Source organism: Anopheles marshallii, chromosome 2 (genome assembly GCF_943734725.1).
Source record: "Anopheles marshallii chromosome 2, idAnoMarsDA_429_01, whole genome shotgun sequence".
Lineage (NCBI taxonomy): Eukaryota > Metazoa > Arthropoda > Insecta > Diptera > Culicidae > Anopheles > Anopheles marshallii.
In genome coordinates this window covers 74134501-74153653 of record NC_071326.1, presented here as the reverse complement: position 1 = coordinate 74153653, position 19153 = coordinate 74134501, and the positions used below count along the sequence as shown (strand labels likewise).

Genomic DNA, 19153 nt, shown 5'->3' with positions numbered 1-19153 from the left:
TTTTAATACCCGAGAAAATTGGAATCTTGGAAGATCATTAATTCAAATTAAGAACAGCAAAACTTACTCAAGACGCACATCCAAAAACCAGCCATACTTTGCCCATTCCAGAACGTACTGCAATATTGTTATCATTCAACAGAAGAAATTAAATTCCCTTTCTAACTTCAATTATGCTGCTCCATTTTGAATGGAACATAACACAAAGAAATTCATCATAGCACGTCACGCGGGAAGATGCAAACGTTCCACCGACGGTAAAAGTAAAATTTCCTATCATCAGCAAACGAACATCAAACCTGATTGCAATGGTAGACGGAAAATTGCCATTTTGTATTATTAAGTGCCTCATCTTTGCTGCCCATTTCATGATTCACACTGTCCGCTATTCCCACTCGTTCTCGTACTCACAATGCTGAATGTATCCCGAACTCGTGCAGCTCGTTTTCCTGCTACGATAAGTGGGCGTCGGTGGCAAATAGTCGATATGGAATTGAATCAAATTTTTGTGACACTTTTTTCTTGGTCCCCGTTTTTTTATTGAACGTTGGCGCACTTTTTAGCATGGGGCAAGCCGAGAGCGAGAGAGAAACCATTTCAACCGGAAATGGTCCCCGTTTGCGATTGCCAAGCACTAAAAAAGGGCGAAAAGTGGAAAAGAATTAACAGAGAGTCGCGTGGCTCACTCGGCCCCACTACCACCATCAAAGTGGCCATCAAAAGCGCGTGGCGGAATAAAATGAAATGAAACATTTTAAAATGGCATTCAACCACTTCCGTGCACCACCACTAACCCGTCCAACCGCTTGTTGGATCGTTCCTATTCACCCACCGTAAAACGCTTACAAATAATGCACCCTGCTTTGTACGGACGACGAACGCTTTGTGCGACGACACGCAAACACACCGCCATCATGCCAGTACACGGAATCGTGTTCCATCGCTGGAAAATGTGGGCCAAGAAGAGTGCAAAATAGTTTCAGCGAAAAAGAGAGCGAAGGCAGAACTAGAAAATTGAATTCGATGTCAAATAGTAGTTCGGTGCGCCGCTTCTCTTCCTACGCTCCGTGACACAAATCGTCCGATTGGAAGGCACCCACCGTGGTGGGAACTCGGTGTCGAACGCCGACAGTGCAGTGGAACACTCGTGAATTATTTGATTGAAAAATTTGGCCTACGTTTCGGTGAATTAGCGCTAACTTCTCACGTCAATCGATCGTGTCAACGTTTGGAAGGGTGCTTTTTCTCGGAACAGTAAGTTAGCGGAAAACTCTGCTTGCTTCAGAGTGGAAAATCGAACGTTTTTTAGTCCGTAGTCCTTCGGAATCGTGGCGAGTACTTCCTAAAAAAAATCCCGCACAGATCTCACGAATGCCTCCACCGTTTGGCGCGATATTACAAGCGCAAAAACGGCGACCCAACCATCTCTCTCCCTTTCGCCAACTCATTTCATAGCCGCGAAACGGTTCCGAACGTACACACCGGCAGATCGAACTGTTCCGTGGGTTGATATCGTGGGTAGTTGCGTGAATGTGAACGATTTTCCCGTTTTGCACGCTCGCAGCTATTTATGCGCCGGGTAAGGTTTTTGAGAAATGCTCCACACCAGCGAAACGAAGTTAAACATCATCAGCGTTCAAATATTGACAAACTAACCGGCTTCCACATGCACTCGGTACTTGGACCGTGATCGGCAGCACGGGGTGAAACAAGCGCGCGCGTCTCGGTGGTACTGTGCCATGGTTGGGCGGTGAACATGGTGAACGTGTGACAAACGGGGATCGGATCGGACTTCACTTTTATATTTGCCGTGCGACCAAACTAGTGCCAATTAACTTCACCCTACGTGGTTTGGTGGCTTTGGTGACCGTCGCCAACACGGACACACGCTACGGTGCTACGACTCCATGAAAGAACTCCGGTACGAATGCGGCGCATGGTCGCCCAATTGGGGAATGGTAGGAAGATTGTTTCACAGTGTCTCACCGAAAGGCAGGCTATGTCGATTTTAACGAGCATCGAGCTCCGAGCTCGCTGAAACTGTTCGGTACGTTGCAGCGCACCGAGAATTGACCGTCCTACCGTGTTGGTACATTGGGCTACACATTTTTGGGGTACATGACATTCGGCGCTGAAAATAGATTATCACGAATATACTGATACGACGGTTTTTGGACATAAAGAAGGAACGTTCCTACAATGCTGCAATGCCATTACTCTTCATCAATAAAATTGGTGCCAACTACTTTCCGGTTGGTTACTGTTTATTTTAGGATGCAATAAAAGGAAGTACCATAGCTCCCCGGGTATTACATAGGTTTAAAGAATAATGTATACTAAAAGACTTCTTGAATATTGAATTCTAATTTGACCTGGAAATCAATAGAACAATGACCTGGAACATTACTTACAGTGAGACTTCTAAAAATAGGCCACGATCTATTTCATGCACCGAAGACAAACATTCCCTGGGATCGATCAACACCAATGATAGCAAAAAATCGCTTGAAAAGGGTTTAAATCTGTCGACTTGTCGAATCATCCACCGGTGCACGTTACCTTAATTCTGTTTCACAAATAAAATCACGTACCGATTCATTCTCCCCAATTCAACTCCGTTGAATGTTTCGAATCCTTCGACAGAATCGCAGTATCTGAAACCTGTCACTACTTGACTTATCACGCAGCCACGCCGATACGACAGCATGCCGGAGGTATCATGCTCACCTTGGCGTACACCGTAACAGCAAGTACCGTCGGGCGGTTCCCTTTTTTTTTGCGCTGTAGCTCACCCACGCTTTATTCCGAACCGGTTCGCTTCGCACACAAAACGTGACGCATTCAATTTTAATTAGAACATCACTGCCACCGAAACACTGAGCCCCAATCGTACGGATCACCCGGTCGCCAGTGGAAACGGTGATCGATTATAGGGCACTGATGCAATTTTTGCCCAATTTTTCCGCCCGAAACTGTACTGACTTCCTCTCTGTGTTTTATGTTTCATTTCAGGCACTTCATTCGGAAACAGTCTGTCCGATCCGCTGCTAGATCCGGACTTTATCGACAGTCCGCCGATGGTGCAGCCGAAGTTCACCTCCCGGTCGCAGTCGGTCCGTGCCGTCATTGGCGATACGATTACGCTTCCCTGCGAGGTGGAAAATCTAGGTGAGTTCCCGTCGTGTTTTCTTTCTTTTTTTTGTGTGTGTTTTCCAAACGCTTCCCGAGGCAGTTTCATCTCTGTTCATGTTGAAAAGCATCTCCGTTCAGGTATTTGGGTAAGCTAAAATAGGTTGAAAAACCCGGAGTTTCAACAATTTCGCCCTTGCTTGTCTTTGGCGTTGGACTCTTCTGACAGATAGAATGAAAACCCGCCCGAGGGACACACTAAGCTAAGGTGTACTGAGGGGTTTTTTTATGTACCGGTGTGTGGGTAAGGAACTTTCTTTGCCGTACCGAAAGACACATTCAAATAAATCGTACCAAGCTAGAATGTACGTATCATGTTGAAATTGGTTACCGTTCTCATCTTGTTAAGCTCGTTACTCTTTTTTGTTCCAGTTTTGATTCACTTTAAACTCCCCCAGAAAGGTCTCTGGGAAGTATGGTGGTTTTGTGCAGGTGGGGCACGTGGAAATGAACAAGTGGAAACATTTCTAAAACTGTTGGATTTCCCAGGCAGAGGGAAATGTTCTCGACATGTGGCTTGAAAGGCAGGTTGAAGGTTTGCTATGCTCGAAGTTTATCCCGGTTAGTTGCTGCTTACCTGGTTCGCCCGAGCAAGACACATTCCTTCGCCCGAAATCATGCTATGTCGTCTAATCTGGCCGATTACAGGATCCCATCAATCTACATGATTATGTTCGGGGAGCGGCATGGGTAAAATGGATTGAAGAATTACACGCCTGGGAAGGCGATTACAAGGAATCTTTGTGATTTGCCTGTTATTTAGGAAATTAAATTCACCAGACAACATAACCCGGCGCCGCATAACCATCATGCTGATTAAAGGGAGATCGAGAGCCATCAGCTCACACAGCATTATTTTAATGGAATTGATAATTGAGCGCAATCCAATTTAAAGAACGTGTTTTAGTAAAAAAAAAAACATATCTAATTTATCAGTGTATTTTTTTTTTATTGGATCGACAAAGCGAGGAAATATTTATCAGCAGCAACGAACAAAAAAAAGCTAACCTCACCTGTTGCATTATGCCACATTATGCGCTCCGGTTCAAATCGGTGCTTCCGGGCAATGGGATGGAATAAAAACCCGATTTTCTGTTCCAGCAAACGCAACTAAATGCACCACCGGGAGCACATTTGGTACGTGCGTTTAAGTTGTTATTTTAATTGAATCATCGTTCCCCATGCCCGGATGTAGCTCATTTGCTGCACCGGCCGATTGCCGCAGACGATGCGTAAAAATATACACGCATTTACTAAATCAAATAGCATGATAATTAATTTTTCACTTCCTTTACCTCACCGCTTCGCCAGATCAGATTCGTAATGGACTTTCACGCTCACTTATTGCGCACACTTATTAGCCATTTTGTTTTTCACGTGTACCTGCACCGAAAAATGAACCCTCCGACACTCAGCGCTGCAATTGCTCACTATGCCACCCTGCCGTGCGATGAGGGTTGGTGAAGTGGGGTGTTAAATTCGCTCGCTTCATCCTCCGGTACGCTTGTGTAAGTGTGTGTGTGTGTGCGTGGTTGTATAAATTATTTCCACCTGGAACACCGGCACGATCGTGCGGCATCAGAATGCATACCTTTACACTGTTCGAACATTCGTATGTCCAAACCGAATTCATCCATCTAACAGTGGGCTTTGGACACAAGCAGGCACACTACCCTTGCCACACACCACGTGCTGATGCACGTGGATGCATCCCACTGCAATCGAACGGCAAATAAATGAACCCAATCCGGTGGCGTAAGCCTCTGCCGTACTGTTGTTGGGGGTGTTTTACGAGGACCCACAGCTGCATACTGCACAGTGGGTAGTAGCGAAAAGGTTTTGAAGTCCAAAACTTTTTTTATCTCCAGAAACAAGTTTAACAATGGAACAAACCAGCTTAGTAGTTCTCGAAATGAAAGATATGCACGTCTCAAACTTTTCTATTTTCCTTATTCAATTGTTTTATTTTCCATTTGTTTTAAATTTTTCAACTTTGAGCAGCTGTCAAAGATACGAGGCGAATGTCAGTCTATAGGCTCTCCTCTAGAGGCCAAAACCTCTAGAAAATTAATAAAAAACTGTCAAAGTTAAAGTTTTGAAAAATTTATAAATCTGTTGTAGCTTGAAAGTTATTATCCTATATACAATTTTGTTTGTATTTGGAAGGGTTTTTGGAAAGGGTTAGAACTTCCGTAAGCACTGAACACGTAGGACTGCTATGCAATTTGTAACAATTTGTCTGAAATATGAAGCCGTTTCAAAGCGCCACTAACCACTATGGATGTCTTTTATTTTGATCTTCCATTATACTTGTAATATTTCTCTTTTACTAACTCTTATACTAATATTTCTGACATTAACCATCTGCTTAAACTGGTTTGCTTTTAAAATTTTTACATTGTTTGTTAGTGTTTTTTATTTGTACAATCTACTGGGCGCCTCCATAATTCTTGTTTTGCAGCGTTCAGAACTAATTTGAGATTAAAATCTTTCTTCAGTAGGAAATCAAACATTCGGTTTTTTTTTAATAATTCTCTTGAATGGCAAAATAAATTAGATTAATTTGTAATCTAAAATCTTATCTTAATATTATAACACAATTTATCATAAAAAAAATTCTCCACAAAGCGAATATTTTATCCCGAGATTTGTTCCAAAATGCCAACAGTGCACTGCCACAAAATGCACGAATGCGATTTATATACATCTATGTGAGTGTACTCGTATGTGTGTAAGAGTGTGTGTTTAGGTGGTATTTCAAATTTAATCCTACCGCCCCGTCCCATCGGTATTCACTAGCCGTAAAATAGATCCCACTGCAATCAAATGAGCATCGAAAATATGCTCAACCCAGGCATCTACAAAAGGTTCGGTCGATTCGTACGCACGTCCTGCGCAACAAACAAGCTGCCCCTTTTGGTGGTTTTCACCATCACGGCACCCACCGACCCGATTTCAATGCATTTTCAATGTACCTTCATCAACGCACTAGTTTTTTTTTCCTTTCTTTGTTGAATACGAGTTTGGGAGTAGTTTTTGGGGATAGGTACATCAAGCCCAATCATACCACCCATCACCCGATTCACTCAAACCCACCAGAATGGCTGCTTTTTGTTTTGTGGAACCGTGTTTAGTTTAAAAGCACCAGTTTCCACCCAACACCCCCAACGCGGTGCGCGGTCTCGCCTTCTGGTTTGATTGTACTATGCGCGAGCTAATTGTAATTGCAGTTCAAATCATTACTATTTTTTTCCCACTTTTTTTGCTCATGCTCACGATTTTCCACCATTGTTCGGCCCATTTACAGTGGGTTTGGTGAAGTTAATTTTCTCCCGGTACTGCTATGGAGCATGTACAACGAGGTTTCATCATTTCCATTATTTTATCGCACATATTATGTTGCCTACATACACCGTGTTGTTGCGAAAATGCGTCATTGGCATACTCGGAACTGCAAAACCATATTAACGCAATGGATGAAATGTAATTTCATATTATTCTTAGAACAAACCTAAACATGCTACATCCATTTGTCCATTATTATCAGGGTTTTGATAAGCTCTTGATGAAAATTGGCTTGTTCAAATACACGTGGTGCATCGTACAAATTTCCTTTCGGAACTTACAATTTTTATAGAGCTTACATAATAATAATAATATAATCTACACAAAACGATTAAAAAAACACACTGAGAGCTGTATGTTTAAGAAGGCGAAGTCTCTCAATAACTATTATGCTCCCTGCCCTACAATGATTTCTTTCTTATTATCTCCCGTCACATTCATGATTTTCGCTATCTCGTTGATTTATTCATATTAAACATATGCAGCGTTTTTTGTTCGAGTCCAATGGGTCCAACATCCTTTCCTGAGATCTGTCTTCAGTCATTACTATTATTCTGATTTTGGGATAATCAACTAAAAGCCCTGTAATCCATATCCAACACTCGGAGGTGAAGTATTTATCCTTTCCGTAAAGTATTTATGGGTTATTATTTGACATCAAACAAATTGGTTCGTACTCTTAAGAAATAGGAGAACCTAGGGAAACAGCAAAATTGGACATGAAAACTGAGACAGATACTTTAAAACAATGAACAGAACAGAACAGAACAGAACTAAAGCTAAAATAAAAATACGCTACGCACGCGATAATCCGATCAGGACTCGCTTAGTACACTCGAATCACTCAACTATAAACGTCAACGTCGTCGAAAGTCTTTCTGGCCGTAACGCACCTACTCGAAAAACCATACCAACAATTTATTAATTTAAAAACTTTTACCCACTCATTACTCGTCGTAGCTTAGGTTTTACTTTGTAAATACATAACATAATGCAAATTACGGTCCAAAGCCTTCGCAGAACAAGCGCACATGTAAAACATTCTTTTCCGTCTGTCTGTGTGTGCGCTAAATTTTTGCATCCCAAACTTTTGCTCCACAAACATGATGGCCTGGTTCCAGCATGCACCGTTCCACCGCGCTGATGTTTGTTGTTGGCATTTCTCGGCACTGTACCGAGCGGACATAATAAACAACCGGCGGCAGTACAACGCAATGAACGCGCCTTTTGATAAAACACAGTTTGCCGTAGACGGGCAAAATGTAAGAGCAGTTGCCTTCGGTACGGCAAGAGACGGAGAGTGGAATCCTAAAAACTAACAAAAAAAAGGCAGTGCAAAAGCGAGAGCCAATTGCCACACGCGGCTAAGGCATTGTTATTATGCTGCCGAACCGAAACACCATGCACCGCAGAAACAAAACTGCGAATTCGTGCCAAATGCCAATGCAGCCCAGTCGGTCGTCCTTGCATTACTACTGCCACGCGTGCCTTACTGCCATTTTCAACATGTCGACCCGCAGCCCGCATCGCCCGTTTTGTTCGGGCCGTGCACTTGCTGCTGGCAATTTTCGCGAAATTAGCAATCCTATTTCCATTTCGGTTGCAGAACTGCCGGCCATCATCTGCAAGCGCGTTGTTCGCGTGTGCCAGGATGCGGAATAATGCTTCAGTGAGTGGCAAAGTGGAAGGGCGAAGATTTGTGTGTGTGTGAGAGTGTATATGTGTATGTGTGCGAGTTGGGGTACTCAGCATCGCGCAACATGAAAGAGATGATTTTAAATTAAGTTTTAAATTCATTTGCCAAACGGCAAAATGATTCTTTACCGCACGACTCCGACCGAAGATTGCAATTTTTCCTCTTCGCTCTTTTCTGACCATTTTCATTTCCTTTCGCTGGAATGTGATTCGTTGTTCTCGTACATTTTTTTTGCGATATTCTATCTTGCGCTTATGCTACAGTTTCCTTTCGGACCAAAACGATACAACGATAGAGTTCCCGAGCGGTATCGTTCGACATCGGTTGCCAGTACCACCGGGTTGAAATGAGCTTCATTTTCACCGAGTTAATGTCTTCTTCACTCATTATCGCATGTCTGCCCAGCAAACTGTGGGATCGCGCGCTGATCGTCTTTGTGTGTGTGTGTTTTTTTTTTTTTGTGCATCACTTCTTTAGTCCCGGTACTTGCTTTATTGGCCAAATGCGGCAAGCGTACCCGCACGGTTCTAATGAGCCTGATGGCTTACAGCGGCCCTACCGCCTAACGAACAGACAAAGAGGAAAGTGCATTTTAATTCGCTCATTAACATTAAACTATTCAATTATACATTTGCAACGATGATGTATGCTAATGGTAAAAGTTCCAATCCAATTTTGCCAAGTGTAGATCAAGTTAGCCGTGGGTGGTTCTTTGCCGTTGCTTGCATCTTCATCGTACCAACCGCAAGTGGCCAAAATTGGCGTCGAACAAAAAAAACATCGTGAGTGAAAAGCCATACACCGCGTGGGAAGGAAGGAAAAAGTGCCAGCCGGGATGGTGTCGTACTTCGCGTTGAATCTTTAACAGGTGTTACTCATGGGTTCGTGAAGACTGTAGACAGATTTAAGATAAATTTGCCGATTCAACTAACATATGGTCGTTGATATGCAGCTATTCATGAAGTTATGAGGCGGGAAAGACAATGGAGCAAAAAAAACTACTTTACTATAATGACAAACTCTGGCATACAGACACCCAAGAAACTAAGGCACATATGTTTAAATTATTCTCAAGAAATTTTTGGATACATTACCGATTTCAGAAAACTGGTTTTTAAGCAATACGACAGTTGTTTATGAATAAAATATGGTTGATGATTATAATAATAAAATACCAATGCCATTACCGAGAACTATGCCAGTGGTTTGAAAAATTAGTGGTGCTCTCAAAGTGTACTAATAACTTATCTTTTAAAAAAACATATGTCTTGCAAGGTTTATTACTATGGTTTAATGATATGAATATATATTCGATAAGGTTCATTATTCATAATTTTAAAGCTTTCATTTTTTACGGAAAGCCGTTCTGAATAGAGTTGGGTAAAATCCATTTGGCACCGATTCATTAATCCACTCCGAAAATTGGAATTATGATAATTGGAAAATTATCAATAAGCTTGTGGTATGCATTTTAAGATATCTATGATGTCCTTCAAAATTTCTCGGAACGAATTCTGATGGATACTGGGACATAGTCGAACAATCTTGGGAAACCGTTAATGAACATTGGGATAACCTCTGGCATTGTGAATACTTATTTTTTTCATTCATGTATAATGACCATTCCGCTTATTACTAATGATAACTTAACCTAAACTACGATTCACATTGGTTGAGAGACACTTTCTTTCTATGAAACGTGAAAGGTCATCTAAAAACAAATATGTTATATTGTGCGTACGAGTACAAAAATACTTACCTCACTCTTTACAACAGATAAACAAATAAATTTACGATCATCGGTTAGTATCAAAAAGGGTAACATTTTCGCTAAGAATTTTGTTAGCGTTTAATGTCAGCGATACCTATCATGCAAACTTTTTTACCTCCCCAGAGGCTCTACCATTACAAGGAAATCGATACTGTGAAACTTTCCGTAAGAACAAAACAAACCAGCCCTTAGACGATGTTCTCGCTCGCTAGTACGCAACACGATTCTATCGCACCCTGGTGTCCTTCATGCCAGGTAGCTCAGTTTGTAGCCAGTTTGAACAAACTCCATCGGCCCTGGTGGAACGTTTTTTTTCTAGCGTGTTTTTCATTTCCCAAACGGCATTCGATACATTCGCCGCTTATCCTTTCGCACACATTCATTCCACGCAGGTCGCAACATACTGCTCTGGCGTCGAGGGAGTGCCGTCGTAACGGCGGCCAATCTTATCATTACCCGCGACACACGGTTCAAGCTGCTCGAGGGCTACAGTTTGCAGATTAAAAACGTACGCCCGCAGGACGCCGGGGATTACAATTGCCAAATCGGTGACCACGACAACCGGGATCTGGTGCACACGGTCGAGATACTGGTGCCGCCCTCGGTACGCTCCAACCCGGAAACCGGCCACGTCACCGTCCGGAAGGGTGGTACCGCGACGCTCGAGTGCAAAGCCTCCGGCAACCCCGTGCCGAGCATCAGCTGGACAAGGAAGGTAAGCGCAAACGACCGATTCCGTGGAAAATCATGTTTTCCCGCTTCCATTGCTGATTTCCGATTCTGGCTTTTGTTCCCGTCTCCCGCAGGATTCGATACACGGCTCTCCGCATCTCTCCGAGGGACCCACACTCACGCTGGAAAATGTGAACCGGCAGGACAGTGGAACGTACCGGTGCTACGCAGACAACGGCATCCGGGAGCCGGTCTTCGTCGACATGCAGCTGATTGTCCTGTGTGAGTAATTGATTCGGCCGAGCGACACTGCGCCAACTCGCTTCCAACAACTCCGGCCCGATTGTGCCGGAAGCAATCAGTCACTAATTGTGAAATGATTCGACAAAACACACCCGTACTGCCGGGCCATCGGGATTCGTTTGTCCTCTGCTTTGCCGGTCCGGGTACCATTATGAAGTTCGGGCTTTGCGTTTCCAAATCTCACCGGTCGAACAAGCCCATCCGATCGAACCAGATTTGGATTGGATTAAAAATACATTTCTCAATTATTCTCCAATGAAGCGCCGCAACATGGCCGGCATTAGACAGAGGAGGAAGCGAGTTCGCTTTTTCCGGTCAATTTTTGTGTGTTTCATTAAGATTACGAATGTTTCATGTCACACTTACCAGCAGAATGCTGATTTTGTGAAACCACTCGTTTAATTATGTTCTTTTGTAGTGTAACGGCTGTATTTATTTGCGGTTTCATTCTATTTGCAGCGTTTCAAAAAAGGAATCAGAATTTATTTAATTTTCAAAAAATTGTAGCGTTTCCTTTGTTGCGTATATTAATTAAATCGTTTTTTTTTTGTTATCCTCTTTTACTTATGAAACTTCAAATTTAATTTTTTTTATATTTTTGTCGTGGTAAAAAGAATGAAAAAAGTAGATGTCGAACATTTTCATCTTTTTTGTAACTCTTGCTCTAAAAAATTGCTTCTATTCCAAGCATTCTCCACTCACACAATTGCTGTTATTTCATTTTTTTCATACACAAATGGTATATGCATAATAACGTTGTACATAATCAATTCCAAATTTTCCTCGGAAGTTTTGCAGATCCAGAAAATGGTGAATTCTTCTTCTTCTTCCAAATATTCCACTTCTTCCACTTCTACTTCCATATTATCCAATTCAACTAGAAAAGCATAAAAAATAAACGTAGCTTTCGCATCTTAAGTGGAAAACCCTGTAACAACCTTCAACCTAGCAATTCTTGCATTTTACGTTTTATAGTTTATGTATTTTATCATGTTTAAATAAGAACGCATCCAACCCTCATATCAACAGGCCTTCGCTCGCATTCCAGCACAGGCACCTTGTGCTCTTTTGGGACGGGAAAACTCCAGTGCCTATTCCACATAACCAAGCGAACTGATCATAATAATTGTATCATAGCTGCACTAATGCTAATCCCATTAAGGGTCGAGAAATGAACCCGCACCGACGAACACTTGTTTTGCGTCCGAACAAAACGCAATAAAGAAAACGATACACTAACTGTTTTGTGTAAAAATGGAATGTGCTACTTCCCGGAAGCGGCACTTGGGCCAGTTTGAGTGAATGTGCCGCAAAAGCCGGTGGAGTTTTCCCCTACCTTGGTTCCCCCAAGCTGATTTTGATGGATTAAACTGCTGGCTGTTTGATAAATGTATGTATTTCTCCCGTTTTCTTCTTCTGTCAGCTCCGCCGGAAATCACGGTCGAAAAATCCTGGGTACACGCGGGCGAAGGATACGAGGCACAGCTAGTCTGCACCGTACACGGAGATGCTAATCCAGAGGTAAGCTCGTACGAAAATATAACCAACTTCGACTACACACCAGAGTTGAAACGGGGAACGTATTCAGCCTCAATTTGAACGTTTTTTAAGCTCGTTAAAACAAGGTCTTAAAATGTTTTTATTTTCTTCATTTTTATCTGATTGGATGAAGATGACTATGGACCTGAATTCCGGTAATCGCTAATAATCATGTTAAAATCGTTAGAATGAATTTTGTTAAGCTAGCGCTACTTGCACTTTAAATGTTTTCAGCACTCTAATCAGAGTTTCTTCAATACCTTAGCTAGCTTCTTTCTACGTGATCAAGGATGCTAGGGTTGTTGCTAACCTTAGTCGGATCAATAATGTTAATATTCTTAAAGAACTGTTGTACATATCTTTCTTTCTTATCTAAAAGAACAAAAAAGAATTCGTAAAGCAACCTCGCATGAAAGGGAACAAGTAACACGTAGCTCCGAGCGGGCACAGAATCTACCGGAAGTGTGCTGCAAGTGCGCTGCATAAGTCCATAGTCACCGCTTGCATAATGCATTCGGCAAAGCAGCACTGAAAAATGAAACCAATAAATCAATCTCACTGCACCGTGCACGCCGCTTCAAGGTCGGTAATGATGCTGGGAGTGGCGCTCCCAGGTTCGCATTCCCGCAACTAACACCAACCGGGCAAAAGAAAAGCGATACCGGGTCGGTAAAATTATGGAAAGCTCCCATTGCGGCACGACAACGAAGGGAATACATTATCCGTAATGGCGTTGGGATAAAAGCAAATCTTTTAGAATAAAACGAATGCTTGACGGTGCGGGGGGATGGATCTTAAGCACACGGGGTGCAGGATGGGGCGAAACATCGATCTTCCATCGTTGGTTTCTGATAATGGAAAAGCTTTAGAAAAAAAACGCACACTTACATGGGAAATCCCTCAATGTTTTTACCAAACCATTATGTTATGGTTGTATGCTAATTAATGGTTTTCTTTAATAGTGTTTCTCTTTTGTTCCGATTAAGTTTGAGAGAAGAAATAAATAAAATGTTTCTTTTTTCAACTACTGACATGATACAACATAAGGTGGCTTCATCACTTACCGGTTTATCGGATCGCTTTAAAGTAACGTGTTTCTTTCTCTTTAGCGGCACAACGAACTCATAAGGCCTAGGCCTGTCATTTCTGGCTTTCTTTGACTTTACTTACCAGCAGCCAGATAGTCAGTAAGGCGTAAGGAGGAATGGTCCAAATGACAAATATCATACACTTATTAAACTTGGTGGCGACAAAAGTAAATTTACGGTATAACCGTAGAGTTCGGTTACCTAATGTCCCGGGTCGACAAACAAATCGAAATAAGCATAAATAAACGATGTTCCTCATTATTTACAGCTACTTCAACATTCGTCCTTTTAATTTAATATACAGTACTATAAAATATCTATCCAATTAAGGAATTATGCTGTTCTTAGCTAACGCTATCTTCGATGCAGTGAATTGGAATCCTTCAAACAGATAATCCAATCGATCGAAACATTTTCAACTATTTAGTTTTCTTTGCGTTACCTTCATCGCAAAGTTCATGCCTGCGATTTCGATACTGTCGAATTGTGCACAGTTCGTACCCAAAGCTGCACGCCGTTAGCGAGAAGTTTTGCAGAAGGGCAACTATTGATGGAAAACCATTATGCTGAGTAAAATTGAGTTAGGCGATCCATTTCCGAATTGAACTGAACTGTCAACTGTGTGGCAAGATAGAAACCATTGGATAAGAATCGACCCTTTCACAAAACTAACGCTTGATTACTTACTCGTCTCGGGATGGGTTTTCATTTCTTGCTTCTTTTTTTTTTGTAGGTTATGTGGTACCAGGACTCCTTTCTGTTGCATCCCAACGACAGACGTACGATGGATACTCGCGGCGAAAAGCACTATCTAACCGTCCGGAACGTTCGAGCATCTGATTTTGGCAATTATAGGTAATATTTCATAACTTCTTTACTGCGCGCGTTGTATGCGCAGCGTAACGCATTACGGAAAAATGGAATTTTATTACTTTTTTCCATAAATTGAATTATTTTCTTCAAATACAAGTACCGCTTCAGTGCGATTTTTATTCTTTTTTTTAACGTTTTTTGTGTCGTATTGTCTTTTTACTCCCCATTCACTTAGCTGCGTGGCGGAAAATTCACTCGGACGCGCAAAAAAGTACATCGAAGTATCGGGCCGGCCCGGTCCCGCTCAGTTCCATTCACCGATGTACAGCAGATATCGGGAAATGTATAACCTAACATGGAGCATTGAATCATTCCCGCTGATAGAGGAAATAAGATTACTTTACAGAAAATTAATGGTAAGTAACTCGGTACCGCCCGGTACGGCGTGCAGGGAAAATTCACCCCGAACTCGCTACGGTACGTCTTATCACCTCATTCGGGAACGCCTTCCAACCCCCCTGCGATAGTTGGATGGTTTGTGGTCGCTTAAGAAAACCGGTAAACTTATCTTCTGTTACAAATTTATTCCCCATCCACCCGACTGTTGCCGGCAGTCCATGCTGCTCGGGACACGGTGTGCATTGCTATGCAATACCATGCTCCACCTTTGGGAGAAAGTGCATGCAACAGCGAGCATACGAGTTTACGGCTGGATGCTGAATTCTACCCGGCTAGCATAATTTATTATGGCAAAGCAATGATTTCACGCTCGGCACCGTTACCGAACCACTGTGCATCGCGGGTGGGTTTGGTTATGTATAAGTAATTATTGATATTACTGCTGTTCTTTGTTATACGGTTAAATATTCTCATACAAAAGTTTGCAAGCGAAACATTCTTTTGTTGGATGAAACTGAGTGAGAATCTTGAATCTAAATGAATCTTTAAACCGAGCAAATGACTCTGATTCACTGTTATGAACATTCATGAATCCTTCAAATCAACGAATCAAAGAATTACTAGAATTCGCCAAGAATCTTCAGAAAATCATGATTCTAAAGAGTCTTCAGAGATTCAAGAATCTTTTGGGATTTTTAAAGATTCACTAAATTCCAATACTATATGAATCATAAGGAATTAATAAAAATTCAGAATCCTCTCGAAACTTCATGATCTTCTTTCATGATTCTTAGGAATTAAAACGAGATTTAGGGTGGAATGCGTTAACGTGGGTATTATGAATTACACCAGTGCCTTGTAACGTTCAAGTTCAAGATTAACTCAATTCCATGCTAATTCTTCCCTCTTTCCTCAATTCAAAACACAATTAAATTATCTTCCACGCTAACCAGGAGGTGTGTGTGTATAGATAAAAATGAATTAAAACACCCAATCCCCAAACAATAGCCAAGCCTGTCTAGGCGCTAAATTTTTCTCCAAGCGTTTCGTCATCTTTATAAGCCAACCATTGCCGTTGAGGCAATTCGGTTTCATACCTCGTCCAATACATCCATCGAATGATTTCCTTCCTTTTAATTGTATCCTTCCTTCGGTTTTATCAACGCGCACCGAATGCAGATGAACGAGTCTTATCAACATCCGGGCAGATGGCACGACATCATCCTGAACCCACCGTCAACGAGATCGGAATCCTTTCGGCACATCATGACATACACCATCAAGGGGCTTGATCCGAACTCGGTCTACGAAACGATTGTACAGGCGAAAAATCGCTACGGTTGGAATGAGGTAGGTTTTTTTTTCATTCCCGACCCATAATCTTAGTTATAGTGAAAAGATTGTAACGCAATTATAGTTTTATTATGATGGAAAAACGGCGCTTCGTTTGTGTTAAACTGAACGATTATTTCAATCCACTGTCCGTGAACTTCCAGGTCACAACCATTCGCCATATTTGCTATTAAACGATCATAAAAGCACTCAATTAGGATAGCAATTTGTGCCGATGTATTATAATCACAAGCACCACCAGTACACTCTTCCCACTGCTTTACCTTGCCCAGGGTGAACCATTTCCCTCTATCAGTTAATTACATCGCAAATAGAGAATTTGAATGCCACTCATTAATAGGGGGGTAGAAATGTGTACATCAATTACAGTGGCGACCTATGGTGGACGCTTGAATTTACGGTGAAATTTCCTAACCGGTCACCGCCAACATTGGTGCTTGTTGGTTCGTTACAACCAAACAAAAAATACCACTACACGAATCACTACTAGAGGAACCAATTCAGCGAACCACAGAAATGAGCGATAAAATCCCAACCATAACCACCTATACACGGCGCAAACCTGTTTACTTCGGCGAATGTTCGAATGCAATAAAAATGCACACAATCGAATCGCAACGGTGCGGACACTCTGGCCAAGTACGCATACGCACAATCTATCCCAGTGTGTGAGTGTGTGTGCCGAAGTGTGTGCCCGGTGGGGTCGAAATAATTTACATAACATTTTTAATTACCTCATTCAGCGAAAATGTAAATTATCGCCGTATTCCAATTGGAGCTTTCCGGGAGACCACTGACAGAGACAGGAGGAGAGTGACTGGGAACTTCGTTGGGTTGGGAAGGAGCGAATTTTTTGTTTTGTTTTTTGCTCCGAGTATTGTTGTACGTCTCTTGACCGATTTTGCTACAATTTCCAACTGATAGGCTGATTAAAATTGATTGCACACTCGCATTTTTCGCTAACGAGATTCACTGCACTGCAGCACAACATTCGGCTGCTGTCGTGCCCATGTGCGCATTTGTGGAGCGACCCCACTCAGCGGGGCGTAGATTAAAACAAAAGAACGCCGGCGTAAAAAATCACAAATTAACAATGAAACGAAGCAGCAACGGAGAAGAAAAAACTGGAACAGGATAAAAATAGAAAACGATCGTTCAGTGTCAGCATTCCATTCCGTAGATTTCAAGTTATTTCGCACAACAATTGGATCCGAAACCGATGCGAAAAGCGTCTATTTGATCGGATTGTAGTGTATACTGGGAGAATTTAAAATCAACCACCCGCAGCTATACGAGATGTGTGGCACTGTTTAATTACGCGCGACAGTATGGAAACGCACTACGGTGCACACCTGCTCAGCTGTGTCTGGTTCGTGCAATTTCATTATCGCTACATCGAGCGAGGCTACGGGGAAACAATGAATTTTCCGCCAAATTTTGTCACAGTAATGAAACCACCCGCATTCGCATATGTAACCGATTAAATTGCGTCAGTTTCTGCTGTTATTAAATTATAGCAAACCACTTTTTTCGAGTGAGAAATTTGCTTTTTTCTCTCTCATTGCTCATACCGTTTTTTAATCCACCCCCATTGCAGGTGAGCGACATTTTCCAGTTTTACACCCTCAGTACGGACATGCCGAACGAAGACGTGGAGCAAACGCTCGGTTCGACAGCATACGGCAACAACTACCGGGCACTGAATCATTGCACCACACTCAGGAGCGAACTAATCCTGGGAACGATTATTCTGAGCTTAGCGTCGGCCGTTTGGCGATTGGTAAGAACATAAACACTTGCTCCGTAGTGTGTAGGACATGGAAGGCAAACCGAAACCAGGGAACATTTCCCTCTAGATGTGTATTTTAATTTTTGCAAAAAAAAAACAACAGATTAATAGCGTTTTTTGTTTTTCATTCGGGAGTTTAGTTTTAATCACTATGAATACAAAACCAAAAGAAAAATCCACCATAATGTTAGAGTGTGTGAGTGTTAAAAGGCGCTGACGTGAGGCGGGACATTTAAACCATCCATAAACCAATAAGCCTGTCCATCTTGTCCATATGGCAAGGGCGTTCTTTGTCACGAATTTCTACTATAACTATACTTACAACAAGTACGGTTAGAACAAAAAAATTACTGCATGGTTCATGGTATTAAACATTGTGCTCAATGGATGAAAAATTCATGCGAGGCGCATGACATCAATGTAATGATATTGTCAACTGACTTTCAAAACGAAAAAAAAAAAACAATTTTGTAGCAAAACCAAAACAAAACACAAGAAAACACACACACACATAAACAAAAAGGATTGTAATGTAGCATGTAAGAGCATGTAAGTGTAGGGTAAGACAAAAAATAAAAGCTGTTTAACTGACGATTAGATAAGCCATTCAAACGATACACCTGTAAAAGTGAAAGAAGCAAAATAACAAAAAAAAAACAGAAGCAAGTGCACGTAAAAATGATATACCACGAGTTGAAGCCAAAGACAACACAACTGACGATACTGTAGTAAAAGGGAGAGGGAAACAATATTTACCTTGCTGGCAGAATATAAATTCCATTCCTTTGCCCAGTTTCGGGTATATCCTGTCCACCGGAGAAACGAACAGCAACAAAAAAGCGATTGAATAGAAGAAATTGAGCCAGTCATAAGATTCGATTTGTTTCACACATTTTGTTAGGATAATCGACAAAATAAAACAATGTAAATGTGAAATAAACCAAACGATCGAAGGACTTAACTGTCACTGTACATTAAGATTTTATTTTTAAGAAATTACTTTCCGCATGCGCATAACGTTCTCGATCGATTGGCGATCGCCTGCCTGCATCCTAAATATGTAATGTACCAGTGCTACGATGAAAATAAACTTTATTTTACTCCAACCATGCTGTCGAATGAACCGGCGATGTAATCTTTTGCAAGAGCCGAAATTGATCGTTTTTTTATTTTCTTTTGGTTTTGTCCCACGCTTT

The 19153-nt window shown here is 41.8% G+C and overlaps 1 protein-coding gene across 1 annotated transcript in view; it reads left to right on the top strand.

Moving 5' to 3' along the window:
- The window catches only part of LOC128710387 (protein amalgam-like), a 54138-nt gene extending 36178 nt beyond the window's left edge, over positions 1 to 17960 (top strand). Inside the window, exons 2-9 of the mRNA XM_053805440.1 lie at positions 3013 to 3168; positions 10394 to 10716; positions 10808 to 10955; positions 12400 to 12497; positions 14337 to 14458; positions 14652 to 14832; positions 15995 to 16165; positions 17766 to 17960. Of these exons, the coding sequence (XP_053661415.1) occupies positions 3013 to 3168; positions 10394 to 10716; positions 10808 to 10955; positions 12400 to 12497; positions 14337 to 14458; positions 14652 to 14832; positions 15995 to 16165; positions 17766 to 17960 (1394 nt within the window). The remainder of the gene's footprint in view (positions 1 to 3012; positions 3169 to 10393; positions 10717 to 10807; positions 10956 to 12399; positions 12498 to 14336; positions 14459 to 14651; positions 14833 to 15994; positions 16166 to 17765) is intronic.
- Positions 17961 to 19153: the final 1193 nt, after the last annotated feature.